The 22,005-nt window shown below is 39.7% G+C and overlaps 1 protein-coding gene across 2 annotated transcripts in view; it reads right to left on the bottom strand.

Moving 5' to 3' along the window:
- The window catches only part of Txlng (taxilin gamma), a 49,293-nt gene extending 27,880 nt beyond the window's left edge, over positions 1 to 21,413 (bottom strand). The window contains exons 1-2 of one of the 2 annotated variants that reach the window (XM_040744086.1): positions 21,254 to 21,413; positions 1,432 to 1,735 (exon numbers count right to left, since the gene is read on the bottom strand). In XM_040744086.1, the coding sequence (XP_040600020.1) occupies positions 1,432 to 1,735; positions 21,254 to 21,355 (406 nt within the window). In that variant the 5' untranslated portion in view covers positions 21,356 to 21,413. The remainder of the gene's footprint in view (positions 1 to 1,431; positions 1,736 to 21,253) is intronic. The other variant, XM_040744085.1, reaches the window with a different exon arrangement.
- Between the last annotated feature and the right edge of the window lie 592 nt (positions 21,414 to 22,005).

Here is a 22,005-nt window from a genome sequence, read left to right as displayed (position 1 = left end):
TTTAATTGCAGCACTTGACACTTGGGAGGCAGAGGCAGGTGATAATCTTTTAAGTTTGAGGCCAACCTGGCCTACATAGCAAGTTCCAGGTCAGCCAGGGCTTACATAGTGGGACCCTGTCTCAAAAATAAAATAAACAAAACAAAAATCAACTAAACAAACAGTAAAAACCTGAGGGGTGAGACTCAAAGGAGTTTTCAACTTTCTTCATGAGATCTAGCACAGTGGTAGAGTCCTCACCTAGCATGCATGAGGGCACAGGTTTAATCCTTGGCATGAGGGAGAATGACACAACATACAACACACAATTTAATGATTTGGTCAGGTATTCATGCCTTGATGCACCTGAGAGCCAAGTCAAGAGGATCAGGAGTTAAAGACCAGCATCACTTACAAAAGAAGTTTGAGGTTGGCTGGGCAGTGTGGTATGTGCCTTTAATTCCAGTACTAAGGAGGCTGAGGCAGGTGGATCTCAGAGTTTGAGATCAGCCTGATCTAAAGAGTTCCAGGATGGCCAGGGCTGTACAGAGAAACCCTGTCTTGAGAGGAAAAAAAAAAGAAAAGAAAAAAGAACTTTGAAGTAAACCTGAACTATATGAGACTTTGTCTCAAAAAAACAAAAATAAAAATCTAAGCACATCACATTCTTGATCTGAAACACAAACTATATAGAAGAAAGAAAAAATATGCCTTTGAAAGCTGGTTAACTCACTTTCTGCAGTATAGTTAAAATACTGTCTATAAAATTTTATGTCCAGTCTTAAACTGACAAAATACTGTTCTCATATACTTTTTGATCAGCCTAGTAAACATGCAAGTAAGTCAAGTCATTTGCCACTCTGTTTGAGAATCCCTAATTATACAGAGAGAAATAACCAAGCTTCCTATTGTTCTTTCCACCTCCTACACATAACTGCAGCAGACAAGCTGACTAACCTGAGGCAACAGGTGTTTATTTTAAACTCATGTAGAGTGTGTGTGTGTGTGTGTGTACGTACACATGTGTGTGTATACCACAGTCATGTGTGGAGGTAAGAGGATATGTGTAGCAGTTGTGTTCTTCTTTGACAATGTAGGTCCCATGGATCAGACTTAGGTCCTCAGGCTTAGTGGAAGTTCCTTTGAGCCATTTCACTGGTCCACAAACTTTTCCCTGAGACAGGGTTACTCTGTGAAACAGTCCTGGCTGTACTGAAACTCACTTAGTAGATCAGGCTGGTCTCAAACTCACAGAGATTTGACTGCCTCTGCTACATAAGTGATGGGATTAAAGACATGCACTACCAATGCCCAATGCCTGGGCAACACAGTAAGCACTTTGGCTAAACATGTCCAACCTGGCCATGTTCATGGTCTCCTGTGTCTCACACAATGTGAATAAAGTGAGCAATATCTGAAAACAACATTCAACTCCTATATAGAGCTTATTACCTAAGGTCTTCTCTTTGTTCCTGCTGCATTCTGAATCCTGCTGGCCATCAGGAGGACCTGTTCGAGCTTCTCGTCCAGGAATTTCTTCTCTTGATTCCTGTGCACGGAATGCTGAGCTCACCAAATTCATGTTCTTTGTTATAAAGTCACTGTCTTCATCCCCTTCCAGTGAATGCTTCTTAGTTGTGCCACCACAACTGGAGTCTTCATTTTGAAGAATATCATTTGCTTGAGAATTACACAACATGTCTGCTTTCACTCCTAACCCACAAATTCCAGCTTCTTCCATTGTCCCAATTTCAAACTAGAGGGAAAGGGAGAAAAGATAGCGTTAAATATAATCAATATCTATAACCAATGGCATGCCATAGCTTGACAGCCTTTTTACTTAGTGGTTTGTGAATTCAATGTAAATAAGTAGCTTATAAGCTTCACCGAGACATAATCTAAACTGCTAAACATAAGGTTATTAAAGTTAAAACAGAGCTGCGGTATAGCTCCGAGGTAGCAGTGCTTTTCTTCAAGAGCCCCTGGGTCTCATCAGGAGCACTTCCAAAAGATAAAGCTAAAACAAAGCATAACTATATACTACCAAAGGAGAGGCAAATTTGCCAGTTAGTAATAAATTTAAACTTATTTCCCTATAAAAATTCACCATTTAAAAATAATTACTACCTTTTAAACCGGAAATTCTCCCAAGTTGATCAACATTAACTATCCTGCTGTTATCTTAAAGATGATAGCACAGCTAGCTAGCTAGGTGGCTATCCACCAAAAACTAACTCTCAAAGTAGCCAGCAGAACAGGAAATGAAGGACAAGTGCCAGCACCCAGTAGTGGCACACTACATTTCTTAGGCCCTTGACAGCTAAGTGAGACTCCCATGTTAGTTGAGGCTGTGAATGTTGCTTCAGCAACCAGACTTTCATTCTCAGAAGGTAGCTGAGGCTATGAGTATCATTTCAGCCACCAGATTTTTATCCTCAGGAGGACATGTTCTTTGTCCTCCATCTGTTTCTCACTCTGATAGAATAAAGAGGTCACCAAGGTATTATAAGATGGCAGGACCAGGCACACACACACCACACACACCACACACACACACACACACATACACACACACACACACACACACACATACACACACACACACGCACGCACGCACGCACGCACAAGCACCCCACAGGAATGACACTCTACCTGCAAAGAAAACACATAATAGAATATTGGGCAAGTAATAAACTTCTCTCATATTATACCATAGAAATTGAGATTGGTATGTTAAATGGCTCTCCCTTTTACTAATACAGAAGGCATGTGTATAAAAACAAACCAAAAAGCATTTATTCTGGTTTTCTTCTCCCTTGAATCATTATTTTTACCTTATTTTCTTTTGTAATATTTTTGTTCAAGATAGCATCTTGCTATGCATAGCTCAGGTTGGCCTAGAATTTGATACCTTTCTGTCTGGGCCTCCTGAATTCTGAGATTACAGGTGAGTACCACCACACCTGGCTAACCTTATTTACTTGTCTTCTCTGTATCCTGTTTGTTAATATTATTTAGTCACATGATATGTCACAACTGCAAACTCAACATTTCCTTTCTGGTTAAAAAGAGGTTTTCTTCCTTTCTGAATACAATTGAGGTACAAGGTATCTAATTCAGTTCTCTTACCACAAGAAGAGAAAAGATACGTTGAAAAATTAGTGGGATTAGGGCTATAGCTCAGTGGAAGGATGACTGATTGCCTAGCATGTCAAGGCCCTGGGTTCAAGCACCAACACCAAAAAGAAAAACAACAACAACAAAAATCCAACAATACTTTTTTTTTCAAATTAGAGCTGCTCAGCCTGGTGGTTCACATTTATAATCCCAGCACTTAAAATGTTACAGCAGATCTGGAAGGAATTGAGGGAAGGAAAAAACACTGTCAAAATATAGGGTTTATGAATTTTGTTTTCAACTAGGAAAAAGTTAAAATAAATAAAAGGCTAAAGCAGGAAGATTGAAGCAAATTCAAAACCAGCCTGAACTGTATAGTCAGTTCCAGGCTAGTCCAAGCTACAAAGTGAAACCCTGGTTAAAAACAAAACAAAATTATGGGAGCCAGACACTTAGAAAACTAAGGTAGAATTTTCAGCCTAAGCAAAGATTATAAAAACAATTAATAACAGAGCATGAATCTGGTTTTTAAAAGTCTTTTAGTACACATTTGTGTGTGTGTGTTGTACACAAGCATGCCAAGTTATCAGAGGACAACTTGTAGGAATTGGTTCTCTCCTTCCACCTTGTAGATTCCAAGAAATGAACTTTGGTTTTCAGGCTTGGTGGCAACTGCCTTAACCCACTGGGACAACTGTTATTTCCTATTGTAACATACCAGGGCTGGAGAGATGGCTCAATGGTTAAAAGTGTATACTTTTCTTCTGAGGGACTTCAGTTTGGCTCCCAGCAGCTCACAACTGCCTATAATAACTCTAGCTTCAGAGGGATCCATCACCTAAAGTCTATAGAAGCAATGTCCTCATATATGCAAACCTATACACACATCTACGCACATAATTAAAAGAGACATTTCAAACTGTAACATATCCAACTGAAGAGCTGAAAATAATTGAAGGACCAGTGCAGAAGGGAATGAAGATATTAAGGCAACTAATACTTATGTTTTATAATCTAGGGTTAATATAAATCAGCACAGTGGGGTAGTCACTCCAAACTTGCCTAGAATTGACTATCTCCAAATAATGACTTTGAACTCCTGGTCTTCCAGACACCACGTCCCAAGTGCTAGAATTATAGGCCAGTGACACTGTGCCTTCTGGAGAACAAACTGGCATTGCAATTCTTGGGCAATATGGATAGCTTCTAACCTACTTAATTCCACTCCTAGAATTTCACCCAAGTGTGTACATAGGTGCATTGAAAGGACAAAAATGTTTAAAGCAACACTACTTGGAACGGCCCTAAAACAAAATCAGTTCAACAGAAGAACTGATCAATTGCAATATGTTCAGACCATTGAGCAATGAGAATGAACTACTGCAAATACAGCATGACTTTCACCAACCTAACATTAAGAGGAAGGCATTACAGAACACCTACTGAAGGAAACAATTTATATATAAAAATAAGCTAGGTGAATGGATGGTAGCAGAAAGGAGGCACTGGTTGGGCTTTCTAGAGTGCTTCGTAGTATTTTCTGATATAGATAGGATAACACAGATGTTATCCTCCTAAAAACAAAATAAATCCAAACAGTCATAATTTGTGTACTTTTCTGAACAGACAAATGTTACTTCAAAGTTTGTTAAAAGTTGTACAAGGACACTGGGTGTGCTGGTACTCGCCTTTAATCCCAGCACTCTAGAGACGGCAGCTGTGAGTTCAAGACAAGCCTGGTTTACATGAGTTACATGGTAAGACCTGGCCTCAATAAATAAGTAAATAATGAAAAAAATTAAAAATTAAATCTAATACCTTATATACTGATTATATAATACACACACACACACACACACACACACACACACACACACACACACACACTGCAATTTAGGAGCTACAGATACAGCTCAATGGTAGGATGCCTAAGACCAAAGGTTCAATTTCTTGTACAGAAAACATACAGAAGTTACTATTTACATACTACTTATTTGAGTAGTATCAGAGTCTCACTATGTAGCCCAGCTGTCCTTGAACTCACAGAGATCTGCCTGCCTCTGCCACTTGAGTGCTGGGATTAAACCTATTATTGTTCTCAGAGTAACCGTATATAGTTACTCTTAGCATACAACAAAAAGACAATTTAAAGACTTAAGAAAAACAGTGTGTGGGACCATACATCTGTAGTCTCAGCACTCAGGAGAAAAGACAGATCTCCATGATTCTGAGCCCAGCATAGTCTACATAGCAAATCCCAGGACAGCCAAGGTTACATGGTGAAGATCCGTCTCAAAAAATAAAATTAAATATAAAGACTGAAGGACAAAAAACAGACCCAGCAAAGATAGCTCGGAAAATAAAAGGGCTTATTGCACAAGCCTCACAACCTGAGTGTTATCTCTGAACCCACATAAAAGCACAAGGAGAGAATCAATTCACCATGGCACATCCACATACATACAAACACAATAATAAAAATAAAGAAAAATTTAATGCCAAAACAATCACCACCTCCCCCACCAAAAAAAACTCACCCAACTCAAAATGGCCAGTGATATTCAGCATAAAGATGGTACACAGTGCACCATCACATCTCATGTTTTCCTTCTAATTTTATGCTGTCTGTGGTAGTTTGAATGTTATCAGCCCCCATAATCTTATAGGAAATGGCACTATTAGGAGGTGTGTGAATTTGTTGAAGTGGGTATGGAGTGGGAAATATGTCACTGTATGGGCAGGCTTTAAGGTTTCCTATGCTCAGGATACCACCCAGTGTCTCAGTCAACTTCCTGTTGCCTGCAAGATATAGGACTCTCAGCTACTTCTCCAGCATCATGTCTGCCTGCATGCTACCAAGTTCCCCACCATGGTGATAATGGACAGAACCTCTGAAACTGTAAGCAAACCACCCCAATTAAATGTTTTCATTTATAAGGAATTGCCAGTGTCATGGTGTCTCTTCACAGCAATAAAAACCCTAAGACACTGTCATTCCCTATGTAGTTAATATTCTCAAATTTTTTGTTTTGTTTTCTGAGACAGGGTTTCTCTGTGTAGTCATGTTCTGGAACTTGCTCTGTAGATCATACCTCAGACTCAAAGATCCACTTGCTGTTGCCTCCCGAGTGCTAGGATTAATGCATGTGCCACCACTGCTTCCTAATTTTTCAAATTTTGTAGCTACTTCTACTTCTGAATTCCTGTCACATATCAAAGGAAGTACCATTATTATTGTTTTATCTTTAAATAAAGGCAGGACTACTTTTCCCTTCTCTCCTAGTAACTAATTTTGATGCAGTAGGATTGTGGAATTTTTCATATTTGCTAATGAAAGACTTACTTTATAGCTAAAAACTTTCTGCTTTTGAATAAGCTTAGTTCCAGCTAAGGTTGAAATTAACAAATATTACTGAAATAGTGAGCCCATTTTTCTACTCTCCATTTTTATCAGTGTACTTCAAGCTCTATACTGGAATATTAAATATGAAGCAAATTTTTAGGCCAACATGTGAATGATTTCCCAGTTCTTGTTTCTTCAAGAGTATTCTGTATAATGTAGTCAATGAAATTTCTTACTCTGGAGGCTGGGATGTAGCTAAATTTGTAGAAAGCCCTGGGTTCAGCTACCAGCAGAGTTTTAAGCCTGGCATGATGGTACAGTGCATGCCTACAATTCAACACTTGGGAAGTGAAGGCAGGATGATCAGAAGTTCAAGGTCAACTTACAAAAAGGAAAGTTACTTTTTATTGTCTCATAAGCATTCTAGGTATATTTTCGTTCATATAATCTTTTCTATAAACAGTATCTGTAGCAGCTAACACAGTGACTACTATAGCCAGGGACCATGGTAACCCTTCCTTATTAATGAACTTCATCTACATAAGGTCATGATGAAAGTTTTATCACTTTCTTGCACCAATAAACAAACTGGCATGACAAAGTGCATGGTCAAAGGTCACTATATATTGCAGATCGAAGATTTGAACCCTAGCAATTTAATTCTCTCAGTCCATGTTGGTAACCTCAACAACTGTTTTATAATTATCCTCTATCTACTTTTCTACAAACATCTTTGTACTGTGTCCTAGCCATCTTACCATAGTCTACGTAGTAATAAGGAGAAACTGGTCATGATGTCACACATCTGTAATCTCAGCACTTGCGAGAACAAGGCAGAATCAAAAGCTCTGGTCTAGCATGGGCTATACAAAGAGGTCCTGACTCAAACAAAAAGCAGCAATAATGGAAAGAGATGCTCTGAAAATACTACTTAAAAAACAAACAATGGGCCGGGCGTTGGTGGTGTACGCCTTTAATCCCAGCACTCGGGAGGCAGAGGCAGGTGGATCTTTGTGAGTTCGAGGCCAGCCTGGTCTACCGAGCGAGTTCCAGGACAGGCTCCAAAACAATACAGAGAAACCCTGTCTCAAAAAACCAAAACCAAACAAACAATGAGTTTGGTAAGCTTGGTGGTAGAGCACTTGTTTAACATGTCCCAGGCCCTGGGTTCAAATCCTAATACCAAAATTTAAAAGAAAAACAGTACATGTACACGCACACACATGCACATATGTTTTTTGAGACAGGGTTTCTCTGTGTAGCCTTGGCTGTCCTGGAACTTGTTCTGTAGGCTAGCCTTGTAAACTCACAGAGATCCACCTGCCTCTGCCTCCTGAGTGTTGGGATTAAAAGCATGGACAACCACTGGTCAGCATGCCCTATATATTATATACACACTATATGTGTGTTCATGTGTGAATATATATGCACAATAAAATGTTGAAAGATTTTTTTGAAATGGTTATTATTTTTGCACAACATTATAGTGTATATCTGTAATCAACCACTTGAGAGGCTTAGGCAGGCCAAAGCTTGAATCCAATCAGGTCTATGTATTATATATAGCAAGATCCTATCTCAAAATACCAGGGAAAGGCTGATAAGATCAGGTAAAGACACTTGTCACCGAATGATAATCAGAGTTCAATTTCCAGAATTTATATGGTAGAAGAACCAATTCCCAATTTGTTCTCTGACCTCCACTTGTGTGTCATGACACATGCACATCTACACACATGAACACGTGAGAAATAAATAAATGTTAAAAATAAACAAACCACCTAAGCATGGCAGTTTATGCCTATAATCCCAGCACTTGGGAGGCCGAGGAAGCAAGATCACTTTGAATCTGAGTAGGCCAGACTGGACTACAGAGTTAATTCTAAGCTATCCAGAACTGTATACCAAGAAATCTATCTAAAAAAAAACTAGGAGTCTGGAGAGATGGCTTAGCAGCTAAGAGCACTCACTGGCTGCTCTTCCAGAGGACCCATGTTCCATTTTCAGCATCCACATGGAAGCTCACTACCATCTATAACTCCAGTTACAGGGACTCCATCACCCTCTACATGTGTACCTGGCTTCTACAGAGGCCAAAAAACATACTACTACTCCCCAGAAAAAAACCACCCAAATATTAGCGAAAATAAAATAAGTGTATAATTCAACTCAGTGTCTTCTTTGGGAGGCAGGGTCTCACTATGCAGCCCTGCCTGGCCTCAAACTCACAGGGATCAACCTGCCTCTGCTTCCTGAGTACTGGGATTACAGGTGTACACTAACACACTCAGCCTCAATGTTTCCTTAAACAGTGGTATGTTTTTCTGTGTTGGGACAGAAGAACTAAGTAAAATTAAAAGGGTTTTACTTTTAAAAGATCAAATGATAATTTCTGTGTACTAGTATATATTAGATTTTGGTGTACATATCTCTAGATTTTTTTCTTTGAATTTCTGTTTGTTTTGGTAGCTTTTGTCTTTTGAAACAAGGTTACAGTATATATCGCAGGGTGGCCTTAAATTTGTTGCAATCCTCTGGCCTCAGGTTTCAACCTGTTGGGATTATAATCATGTACCACCACATCTGGCTTATGCCTATATTCAAAAGATAAAGTATCTGCTGTATGAGTATGAGGACTCAAGTTCAGATCCCTAGCATCCACATAAAAACAAAAACAGAGGTATGCATATGTAACCCCAGCGTTAGAGGTGAGGGGTATATAGAAAAAAACAGGTTATCTTAAAGCTCATGAGCCAGATGGCTTTGTCAAATTGATGAGCTCCAGGTAAGAAACCATGTGTCAAAAAATAAGGTTTAGGTTGGTCATAATAGCACACACCTTTAATTCCAACACTTGGGAGTTTGAGGCCAGCCTGGTCTATACAGGTTCCAGAACAGCCAGAGCTACAAAGAGAGAACATGTCTCCAAATAAATAAATAAGGTTCAGAGAGTAATCATAGATGATATCTGATGTCAACTTCTGAACACACAAAAAATGATAAAAAAAATCTCAAAATCTCAAAAGTCTCAAAATATAAACTCACCACAGGTGATATTGAATTTATATTTCAGTCATGAAATATTTATCAAGAGCTCCTAATTCTATAGCATTATTTTCAAATATAGACTACACAAACATTAAAAATGGTACCACTTCTTTGGAAAGTATGGGACTGACCCAGACCCCCTTAATGTGGGTGTCAGTGAGAAGGCCTAGGTAATCTATGGGGCGTTGTGTAGTATTTATTCCTGGCATACAAATAGACTTTGAGTGCCCATGCCACAATATGGGAGGGTCTCTCAGCCTGGACTCTTGGGGGGAGGGCCTAGGCCCTGTCCTGGATGAAATGACAGTCACTGGAGATCCACCATGGAGGGCCTCATCCTCTCTGGGGATGGGAGTGGAGATTGGGTGGGGGACTGGAGGACCTGGTGGGGAGGGCGGAGGAGGAGGGGAGGGAGAAGGAGCTGGGATTGACATGTGAAACAAGATTGTTTCTAACCTAAATAAAAAAATAATTTTAAAAAATGGTACCACTTCAAATTGGTAAAGAAAACAAATGATTTAGGACATATCCTAAACCATATAGGGAGGGAGTGGGAGTGGGGGGGGGGGGAGACAAAGTGGTACTTTCACACCTGCAGGTAAACCAAAACTGAAACATGAAAGTGAAAACCACAAACAACCTGGGGTGTGGGTGTGGGTGGGTGGGGAGTGGAATCAAGTCACTAAATGATAACTGAAAAATTCAGACTAACCCAAAAGCCACAGGAAGACCTAATTTCAAGGGTTTGTGAATAGATATATCACAATTAAATAACTGAAGATACTCACTAGAGAAAAACATTTTCAAACCTCACTCACAATAAAATATGTATATAAATGTCACTTAGACTGCAGAGATTTCTCAGTGGTTAGAGTATTTGCTGTTCTTGCAGAAGACCTGGGTGACGTTCCCAGTACACCCACATGGTAGCTCACAACTGCCTGTAACTCCAGTTCCAGGAGACGTCTTCTACTGGCCTCCAAGAGCTCCTACAAACATATGGCAAACAAACTCACACAGGCACACACATATACAGAAAAATAATAAAGAAAAATTTAAAATGCCTATCAATGGGCCTGCAATATCTATCAGTAGATAAAAATACTTACTGCATAATCCTAATAACCTGAGTTCAATCCCTGAACCCATGGTAGGAGAGAACGAACTCCCCAAAATTCTCCTCTGACCACCACACATGCATCCATATTCCCACATACATACATGATAATATATTCATTTTAAAATTTAAATTCTAACCAGTGGGGCAGTGGTGGTGCACACCTTTAGGCAGAGGCAGGTGGATCTCTATGAGTTCAAGATCAGCGTAGTCTAGCATGAATTACAGGACAGCCAGACCTACACAGAAAAACCCTATCTCAAAAAAACAAAATAAAACAAAAACAATCAAAATTAGGCATCATTTTTACCTACCAATATTTGTTTTTTCAAGACAGGGATTCTCTGTGTAGCCATGGCTATCCTGAACTTAGTATATAGACCAGGATGGCCTTGAGCTCAGAGGTCTGCTTGCCTCTGGGATTAAAGGCAATGCCACACAACATCCAGCTACTACCTACCAAATTTTAAAGATTAAAAAAATAAAACCCAACAAACCCCAGTGTGACTAAATAGGGCAATCAGTATAATATCAAAAGATCTAAATTAGTAGTTCTGAGGTTTGCAGACGTAAACAGTCTCTATCAACATCTGAATACACATTCACTTTCACCTAGCAATTCTGCTTGATTTACCCAGGCATTCTCACTTGAATACAAAAGGTTATTCACCAAACCACTATTTTGTAGCCTGAAAAATCTAAAAACTGCCTAAATAATGGCAATCCATACAAGGCAAAAGAATGTCACTATTCAATATAAGATTTGAGGGCCAGTGAGATAGCTCAGTGGGTAAGAGCACTTGTTGCCAAGTTAGGCTTAAGTTGTGGTCCCTGGAACACACGTGGTGGAAGAGGACCAATTCTTCTAAATTGTCCTCTGACCTCCATATGTATACTTTCTCTCTCTCTCTCTCTCTCTCTCTCTCTCTCTCTCTCTCTCTCTCTCTCTCTCTCTCTCTCTCTACACACACACACACACAAAATTACTTTAAATTCTCTTAAAAGAAATAAAAAAAAAGTAAGTCTCCAAAATAATTTGAACACCATTGCCAAAAGAATTAGGTAGATTCCATACCAGCTCTCCAAAGTTAACCAAATAGGAAAAATAAACAAATAAGACAAACATTCAATATTGGATAACTACAGCAATGTAAATTAAAAACAAAGAGCCAGGCATTGTGTAGCATACCTGTAACCCCAGCACTAGGGAGGAGAGGGTAAAAGGTGATTGAAAATTCCAAGAATCTTTTGTTGCTGTGGGCTACTCCTAATAATATTTACCATATTATAAATTATGCCAGAAAATTAAAATTAAAGCTAACTTCATTTAAAAAGGGAACTGATTTTGTGCCAGCTATCTACTGCTGTGTACAAACCACCACAAAACTTTAGTAGTTTGAAGTATTTATGATCTCAACTTCCATAGTTGGGCAATCTGGGTGTGGCTTGATGGGTCCTTGACAGGGTCCCACAAGCTGAAATTCCTGAAGCTGTGACTGGGAAAGATTCATTTCCTAGCTTACTCTTAGGGTTTGTTGCTGGGATTCAATTCTGTATGGGTTATTGGATTGAGACCTCAGTTCCTCATGAGCTGTTGGACAAAGGCCTTTCTTGGTTGTTTGCCTTATAGGTCTTTCCATCAGCCTCTTATAACATGATAGCTAGCTTCTTTAGAATGAGCCAAGGAGGACCAATGTGAGGGAGAGACAAAAGGTAGTCTTGTAATCAAAGAAGTGACATTCCTTCAGTTTCCCACTCTGCCCTCTCTTGACTGAGTCTTGATACCTTATAAAGGTTGCTTTCAAATTACTAGGCTCAACTAGTCCTCCTTTAAAATAAAACAAAAGCAACTGCTTTCCAAAACTAAAAAAGACCAATTTTTCTCTTTTTAGGGGGGGTCATTTTATTACATTTTATATGTGTCTCCAGTCAACTTTTTTTTATTCTCAAGAAATGTGTTAAGAGAGCATAAGAGCCAGGCATGGCAGCATTGAAATCTCAGCACCTGGGAGATGAATGCAGGAGGACCAGGAGTTCAAGTTCATCCTCTGCTATACAGCAAAGTTGACACTAGCCTGGGCTCCATAAGAGCCTCTCAAAAAATAGGTGAGGGAGACCACAAGATACATGGAATATAGACAACAGTCGTTGAGCCCCAAAAGACCAAGCTCTAAACATATCACTCACCACTATTTATAAGGAGGTAAACTTCTCAATTTCCTTACCTGCGCAGTGTGGATATACAATACCTTCCTTCTATTTGTTAATTGTAAGATCACATATAATACACATTACTACTACACAGCAGAACTGTTTGAACACTAGCTGCTCTTGCAGAAGATCCTGGTTTGATTCTTAGCACCCACATGGCAGCTCATAAATATCAATTCCAGTTCCAGGGGTCTGATGTCCACTTCTGGCCTCTGAGGCCACCAGACACACACATACACACACTCACACAAAAATGATTAATAGGTAAATTAAGCTGGGCATGAGGTGTACATTTTGATCCAGCAGGTGGATTTCTGTGAGTCTGAGGCTGGCCTATATATTGAGACCTTGTCTCAACTACTCCCCCACCCAAATAATAATACAGAACTCTTTTCTGAATATTTGAATAAAGGGTATTTTACAAAAAGCATATATGGGGCTTGTGGGATGGTTCAGTGGGTATAGGCACTTGTCTCAAAGCCTAACAATCTGGGTTTGATCCCTGAAATATTTATAATATAATATATATTTATAATATTTATAAATATTTGTCATGGCAAAGTTCCTTGCACACATGCAAACACACCATATAGACACAATAAGTTTTTAAAAAAACATATATTCTCACTTTTTTTGGTTTTCGAGACAGGGTTTATTTTTCTACAGCCTTGGCTGTCCTGGAACTAGCTCTGTAGACCAGGCTGGTCTCAAACTCACAGTGATCTGCCTGCCTGTGTGCCACCACTGCCTGGACATATAGTCTCACTTTTTTTTTTTTGTTTTTACGAGAGAGGGTTTCTCTGTATTGTTTTCGTGGCTGTCGGTCCAGCCCAGCCTCGAACTCACAGCGATCCGCCTGCCTCTGCCTCCCGAGTGCTGGGATTAAAGGCGTGCGCCACCACCGCCCGGCATAGTCTCACTTTTAACATGATCTATACTTCAGTCCAACCAATCATTAGAGAAATGTGCTTGTTAATAGAGTGTAGTCACTCACCCCTGTAATCACAGCACTTGGGAAGCTAAAGGACTACTATAAAATTAAGGTCAACCATGGTACATATTGAGTTTATGGACAGCCTGGGCTAGTGTGGGACTGTCTCAACAAAAGGGAGAAGGTGGCATGGTAGAGGGCAGAAAAAGAAAAGGTCTTTCTAAACTACTGCCTATCTTTCTCACCATTTTACTTTGATTTTTCTGCGAATAAAGAAGACAGATGAAAATATGCATTATAAGTAATTATTATTCATGGAGGGGATAATAAAGGTCATTGTGTAGAAATTTTGGAAATGCAACATAGAAATCAACACTCAAAACAATAAATTCAGCTGGGAGATGGTAGCACACACCTCTAATCCCAGCACTTGGGAGACAGAGGCAGGAGAATTTCTATGAGTTCAAGCCCAGCATTTAGTTCCAGGACAGCCAAGGCTACACAGAGAGACTCTGTCTCAAAATAAACAAATACCCAATAAATTCTAATAATTTTGACAACATAGTACAACACTAAACATTTTATGTACCTTTTCACAACTAATAAAATTAAAGTAGTTCCAAGTGGAAACAGTATTTCAACTAAGAAATAAACCGAATCATTAAAATATATTGTCATATATTGTCCATGTATGAGTATATTTTTTTGTTTTGTTTTGTGAGACAGGGTCTCACTATGCAGCTTTACTTGTCCTGGAATTTACTATGTGGTCAGACTTGTCTCCATCTCAGAGATATGCCTGCCTTTGCATACAGCAGCACTCTCAGGTCAATTGTGAATAGATCTTAAATGTTGTGGGGGTAAAAATTAATACTGTTACTATGGAAAACAGTTTGAAGATTTTTTGTACCCTCCGTGTTTATTGCTACTTTATTCGCTATAGCAAAAACTTGGAATCAACCTAGTAGTCAAGACAACAGATGACTGGATAATGAAAATTTGTTACATATAAAAGAATGGAATGTTACCCAGGTCTAAAGAAAAATGAGGTTAAAAAATTTACAGGAAGCCAGGTGTGATGGATTATGGATTTCTTTCAGTTCAAGGTCAGCCTGAGGTCAAGTTGAGTATATATAGCAAGTTCGAGGACAGCCAGAGCTATATAGCTAGAGTCTATTTTGAAAAACAAAAAAACAAGACAAAAAATGGATGAATTAGGAAATACATTAACTACAGCCACACAATCTCAAGAAAAAAAAAACCTTTTCTCTCTCATATGAAAAATATAGCCAATTATATGTAAACAAATGTATATGAAGGAAAAAAAATCAAGAAAGTCTAAATATAAGGATACAAGGACAGACTGAATACAGGTGATAGACATGTGTTATGAAAGAGGATATAAAGCTAATTATTTTCTAGTTCTAATTCTGTTGTGGGCTTTTTGGTTTAGATGGTGAATAAGTTCATAAAATATTTGATACTGAAAGTATAAATTTTAATGTGAAGCTCAACAGCTTCACAATGCCTACTCTGACTGTACACAGGTTCACTTGAGTTTGGCTATTTTAGTGCATGATGATGCTTTTTTTATCTGCAACTTTTTGTTGTTGTTTGAGACAGGGTTTTTCTGTATAGCTTTGGAGCCTGTCCTGGAACTCACTCTATAAACCAGGCTGGCTTCAGACTCACAAAGATCCATCTGCCTCTGACTCACAAGTGCTGTGATTTAAAGGTGTGTGCCACCACCGCCTGACTATTTGCAAGATTTTTTAATGATGAAGTATATAAAAATTTGAAAATAAAATGAAAAGGAAAAATATATGAATAAAATTCAGTTAAGAAAAAATATAAATGAGAGTGTATGAATTGCTAATATTAAGGATTATATGTCAAAGAGAATGTTTTTAAAAAGTGATACTAACTACTTTGCAGAATTCAGATATTAAAATGCATAAACATTAAATGTACCTAACAGTACATGAAATAAGTAAAATTTGATCAAATACTTTCCTTTGAAATGTAACTCTGAAAAATATTAATTTTTTAAATATAAAATTTGAACACTACCTATTTGAAAGAAATCTTGTAAAGAATCCCCCCAATGGGGCTGAAAGATATGGGTCCAGTGGTAAAGCATGTAACTAATATGCAAAGACCCTGTGTTCCCTCCCTAGAAATGGGGAAAGGCGATCATACAAAAGCAAATATACACTCTATCCTATGTGGATTTGATGTTTCCTACATAAAACTTCTCCAGTCAAGGCTAATAAATGATACACAAAATGACATATAAGATACCTTCCAGTCAGGTATGGTACTGTACTGCATCCCAGTATTCTGGCAGCTGAGGTTGGGTGATCACAAGTTTGAAACCAACCTGGACTGGGATACACAGTAGGACCTTGTCTCAAAAAAAGAAAGAAAGAAAGAAAAATGAAAATGTGAAGACTACTAAAAAGAAGTACTTCCTGTATCTAGATGTTCTCATTGTAGCTTCTCCTATAAGACTCCATTTAAAAAAATGAAAGATCGGGGCCAGAGATGGTTCAACAGTTGTGAGCACTTGCTGTTCTTGCAGAAGACCTGTGTTCAGATCCCAACACCATGTCAGGAGGCTCACAATTGCCTGTAACTCCAGCTCCATGGAATTCAATTCCCTCTTCTAGCATCCACAAGCACCCACATTCACATACCCACACACATGCACATAATTAAAAATGTCTTAAATGAAACCTTAGCAATAGCTAAAATAATGCAACTAGATTACTTTATTTATTAATGTTTGCCAGAAAAGTGGAAGTTGAACTTGACAAATAGAGAAAAAAATCAAAATTAATAAAGATTATTCCTTTCTGAACTATAATCTTGTCCAACCCTGACTGCTTTATCACAGAGATTCTGGGAAGGGAAGAAAATACAAAGTCTAGAAGATGGATTACAAAATAGCACCCTAAAAGCAAGAGAATCTGATCTTCCATATATTATACCTTCCAAACCATGTAAAATTTTACATACTCTGCACCATGCCAAATGTCATATCAACTCATTCCTCACAATAATCCTAACATAGTGTAGTGTTCACAGTTGTATCCCCAATTTCCAGGCAATGGAACTAAGGCTTGTAGGCTGAGAAATGTGCCAAGGTTACAAAGCTATTAAGTGGCAGAGAGACAAGAGTCTTGACTCTAAAACCTATACTATTTACCCACTACTAACTTATTACCATAATCTAGATGAAAGGGCACTGGGTTCCAGACTTAGCTTCATCCCTTGGGCAAATCACCTGACCTTACCACCTAGCAGTGTGTCATCAGTAAAAGAGAGCAATGATAGCTGCCCTAACTTCCCTACAGCATCTGAGTGATGGTAAAAGACTTAATGTATTTGCAAACATGCTATAAAAATGATAGGACACTACATAAATGTAAAGTTTTGGTAAGGTAAATCCAACCTTAGAAATGGTTTGTAGACCTAAAAACAAGTTTAATAGTAGTTAATAATTTTAATGATTTTTATTTTTAATTATGTGTAAGTGTATGGATATGTGCAGGTGTCCATGGAGGCTTGAGGAATTAGAAATTCCTGAAACTGGAGTTACCAGTGGTAGTAAGCCATGTGATATGGGTGCTAGGGATTGAACTCTGGTCCTCTACAAGAGCAGTTGTGTTCTTAATGGCTGAAGCATCTCTCCTACCCCTAGTCAAATTATCTTTTAACATTCTCAAGAACAAAACTTTTGTTAACAAAAACACTGAGACATTTTAGAAAAGACAAAACTATGGAGATAGTTAAATGATCAGTTTGGTGGGACACTCTACACTACATAGTGAGACCCTGTCTGGTAATACATACAGTGACAACTTGACATGATATGGTAGCATGTGCCTGTAATCCCAGCTCTCAGAAGGTTAAGGTAGGAGGATCAGAATTTTGAGGTCAGCCTGAGCTACACAATAAAATATCTCAAAAAACACACCAGAGGCTGGCAAAATGGCTCAGTGGGTAAAGGTACTTGCTGCCAACCTGAGTTTGATTCCTAGGCACCCATGTGGCAAATGTTGTCTTCTGGCTACCATACATGTTCTATAGCTGACACTCAAACACATACTCACACACTCCTAAATAAATATCATTCAACTAAAAGAAAAATATCAGTTGGTGCCAACAGTTGGGAAGAATGACTGGGTGGAGCACTACTGGACACATGTTATTATATTCTTGTCAAAATTCATACATTATATAACATCACTGACCCCTGTAAACTATAGGCCTGCCTAGTCAGTAATAATGTATCTGTGTTGCCTGAACAATTATAACAAATTGTACCACATTGCAACCTGTAAATAAAAGGATGGGATATGTGTGAGCAGAAATATGAAAACTCCACTTTCTGCTCAATTTTTCTGTAAATTTACAAACTGCTCAAGTGTCTTGATTTTTTAAGATCAACTTTATGAAATAGGAAGTAATATGAGTAAACTTAATCGTTTTTGAAAATGTCTGCAATATTTAATAATGTATACCTAACTCCTTAGATCAATGATATCCAATAGAATTTCACTCGATGACAATGTCTTGGAGTCAGGTGTAGTGGCTCACACCTGTAATTCCAGTACTAGGAAACCTGAGGCAAAAAGATGACTGCAAATTTGAGGCTGGTATGGGTTATATAATGAGTTCTAGGTAAATATGGGCTATACAAGTGAGACCCTGACTTTCAAAAACAGAAACAAAACAAAAAAAAACTCAGAAGCTATACTATATCTTTTGTAATATGCATAGCAACATTAACTACTGGAACACTTGAACTTTGGCTAGTATAATTGAAAAGGGGGACTTTAAAACCTTATTTAACAAATGGAAATTGGGCCCAGTGGTATACACTGTAATCTCCACTACTCAATCCCTAGTATTAAAAAAATAGATAGCTAAATGAGGTTAGTGCCTATAATACCAGCAGTTTTAAGACAATTCCTTACATGACACCTAGAAATAGACTACAATGTTACCTTTAGAAGAGAAATATCACCCCAACAGGCCATTCAAATAAATATAGTTATGAAACCATGCTATAATTAACTGAGCAGGTCAAGAGTGACTAGGCACTTGAGCCCAAGAGTTCAAGGCCAGCCAGATGAACATATAGCCAGATTCTCTCTCTCTTTTTTTTAAAGTAGGTGTAGTAATACCACGTGTACAGCACTTGAGAGTTCAGACTAGACATTGTCTCAGAAAAGTAAATGACTAGGCAGATGATTTGAACCAGGAACCAACAGAGCCAATCTTCAGTTTTCTTCACTTCAAATCCTATAATATAACCAAATAATAACAAATCATGTTTTTCAATTCCTCCAATATTTTAAAAAAATAACTAAATCTGTTTAACATCATTTCTGCTTCCTGAAAAACAAAAATATAGAGATTAAGTTACAAAAAAGGAGTATTTTCTCAGGTTACTAACCCAGAATCAATAAATTGAAGATCATAAGTGAACAATTAAAAATTACTTTTTACAGACACAAGAAATTCACCCAATTTTGAACTGAAAATTCAAAAACAAATGTTAATTTCTATTTCATTTTATAGTCACATAGAAACCAAAAGATGCCCAGAAAGCATGAGCAAAGGAATACAAAGCAAGACTATAAACATACAAGATTATTCATATCCACCTATTAACCAGAGCTCTGAACTCAGTCATTACCTCTTATCCTTGTAGTTTAAAATACTAGTTGATTAAACCTTACTTCCTAATTCAATGACTTTTTGTCCTTATTCCAGTGTCATAAAAGGGAATTTATGTCCTCAATTGCAGTGGCTTTTTATCACAGCTCTCCCCTGGGGAACCTACATAATCAAACACTGAGATTGGCTCCCACCCTCAGGGAATAAATGTCCAAAGTGACAGTGTTGAATCCCAAAAGAAATGCTGGGCCACAGCTTCTTTTCCAATCCTACAAACAGTAGATCCTTCTTTTATAAGAAACAGAATAACGTGAAAATACTTGAACTTAGAGAAAAGCACCAAAGGCCAGAGTGGTGGTTCACAGCTGTAATCTCAGCACTCAGGAAACCGAGGCAATAGAAGAGGATCGTCTCAAGTCCAAGGCAAGCCTGGAATACATAGCAGGATCAGCCTACAACAAGTTGAGAATCCATCTTAAAAAACAAAAAAGTGAGGGGAAAAAGGAACATGTCCCAAAAAGCAAATTCTTGACACTGCTCAAATGTAAACCAGACCTTTGTTCTCCCTTTTGAAGTTCATGAATCGCATTAGAAAAATATTATTTCGTAACTTCATACAGGAGTGGCTTTTAAGATTACTCAAATACATAATTAAGTAATATTAAATAGCCCTCAGTGGTCAAGCAGGGTGTCCAACAAGACGAGCGGTTTCAGTATGTTCTCCTGCAAGGAAAAGGGATGGGATTTCCACCTTTTCAGTACCATAAACCCCTGTTTTCAGTTCCTGGGGCCCAAAAACCCTGTACCCTATTCGTTGTGCAATCATTGTCAAAACTCCACCCACTGAGCTCTAGAACAAGTGGAATTCTCCCATTCTGAAAGATCTCGATTTTCCTGTATCCAGGGAGATACTGAAAACTCCTCGACATGAGTCAAGTAAGGCAAGGGGGAACAAACGGTCCAGCTCTTCTCCTAGATGTAAAAAACAAAACAACAACAACAACAAACACCAAAGCCCAAGCTCAGGAGGCACTCAAGTTTCCACTGACAAAATTAAAAAGAAAGAAAAAGGGCAGTATCAGGAATGGGGAGGCAGCTATCAGACGATGATGCTCCTTCTTCAGCATCACTGCCTCATCCCCAGCCTCATGCGCAAGGCAGGTTGGTGATGCCCAGAGCACCAAGCCCTGGCTGTGGGTCCCGGGAGCCCCGCAGCTGTCCCCGCGTAGCCGCCCGCGCAGTGGCTGGGGTAGGGAGGGGGGAGGGAGGAAGGGGCGAAGCGCAGCCCCAGCTCCCGCGCTGTTATCTTACTGCGCAACAGCCTCAGCTCCGAGGCCGGGGAGCACCCCGCAACGCGCCCTACGCACCTGCCTGTCGCCAAGACGGCAATCCTGTACCCCAGTGAGGCCCCTCACACACCCCGCCGCCTCCATGGGCAGCGGCGTCCCAGCGAACAGTGACCACAAGGGCTGAGACACAACACCTGACGCCCCAGGGCAGGACCGGCCGCACGTGGCTGTCACACCTGGAGCGCCCCTGCCTAGCACCCCTTTGCCCTCCCTGCCGAGGTCCACCCTGCTCTCCCTTACCCCCTACCGCCGAGTGCCCCCAAGTCCCAACCGTCGTCCTTTCCCACCCGATCCATTTCAGTCCCACACCCCCCACCTGCTCCCAACTATCGTCACTCCTCTGAGGGAAAAGGGCCGGATGTTCGTCCCATGGCTAAAGGTAAAGGGGGTAAGTGAAGAGGTGAACCCCGAAAAAGGCAACCCAATCATTCCCGCGACCCAACCACAACGAAGGCATCCCCTCCACTGACCTTCTGCTTGGGACTGCGTCGCCGTCCGCCCCGCGCGCCCTCAGTAGCCTCCTCAGTACCGCCGCCTCTTCCCCGCGCTGCCTCCTCAACCCGAGTCGCCATGAGGTGACGGCAGCAGCCAAACAAGCGGCTGGACCAGGGGCACGGAACCTCGCAGAGACTTCAGCCCCGCCCCCTTCACACCCCAGCCAATCTCATCGTGAGAGTGTACCACGTGACCGGAGGAGGTTGGCTCCTGAGGGAAGGCAGTTTGAAAGGGGGTGGGGAATTCTGGGCTGAGCTTCTGCTAGGGCCGAAGGGCAGACAGAGGCCTCTCGAGTCTGCGCGGACAGAAAAGGGAGTAGACCACAAGTTCCAGAAGGCTATGCGGCCACAACTCTCAGCCACGGAACTGGATAGGGGCGTCCTGGGGGAGAGTACCCATTGCTCCGCGTGTGCAGCCTACTGGGATTTGTAGTCTCTGAGAGACAATGTCGCGCTACCGGAAGGCAGTCACTGTTAACCTATGAGAAAAGTTTTAAAAATATTCCAGAGTTTGAGAACGCATAGAACCAGAGACACTTTGTTGTGTTTCTGCTTTTGTTGATTTTCTTCAGAATTGAATGAGTATGATTTTGTGAATAAGGGACTCTAACGTTGCTGTTTTCGAAGTGGAAGTGTAATCTCAGAATTTGAGACATTGGACACTTGCCCAAAGTACAGTCTCTCTACCAGAGTTCTCACCACGGTTTAACTGTCCAGAGTTCCTTTGG

This window comes from Mesocricetus auratus, unplaced genomic scaffold (genome assembly GCF_017639785.1).
Source record: "Mesocricetus auratus isolate SY011 unplaced genomic scaffold, BCM_Maur_2.0 Super-Scaffold_100003, whole genome shotgun sequence".
Lineage (NCBI taxonomy): Eukaryota > Metazoa > Chordata > Mammalia > Rodentia > Cricetidae > Mesocricetus > Mesocricetus auratus.
This window is presented reverse-complemented; position numbering and strand designations above follow the sequence as displayed.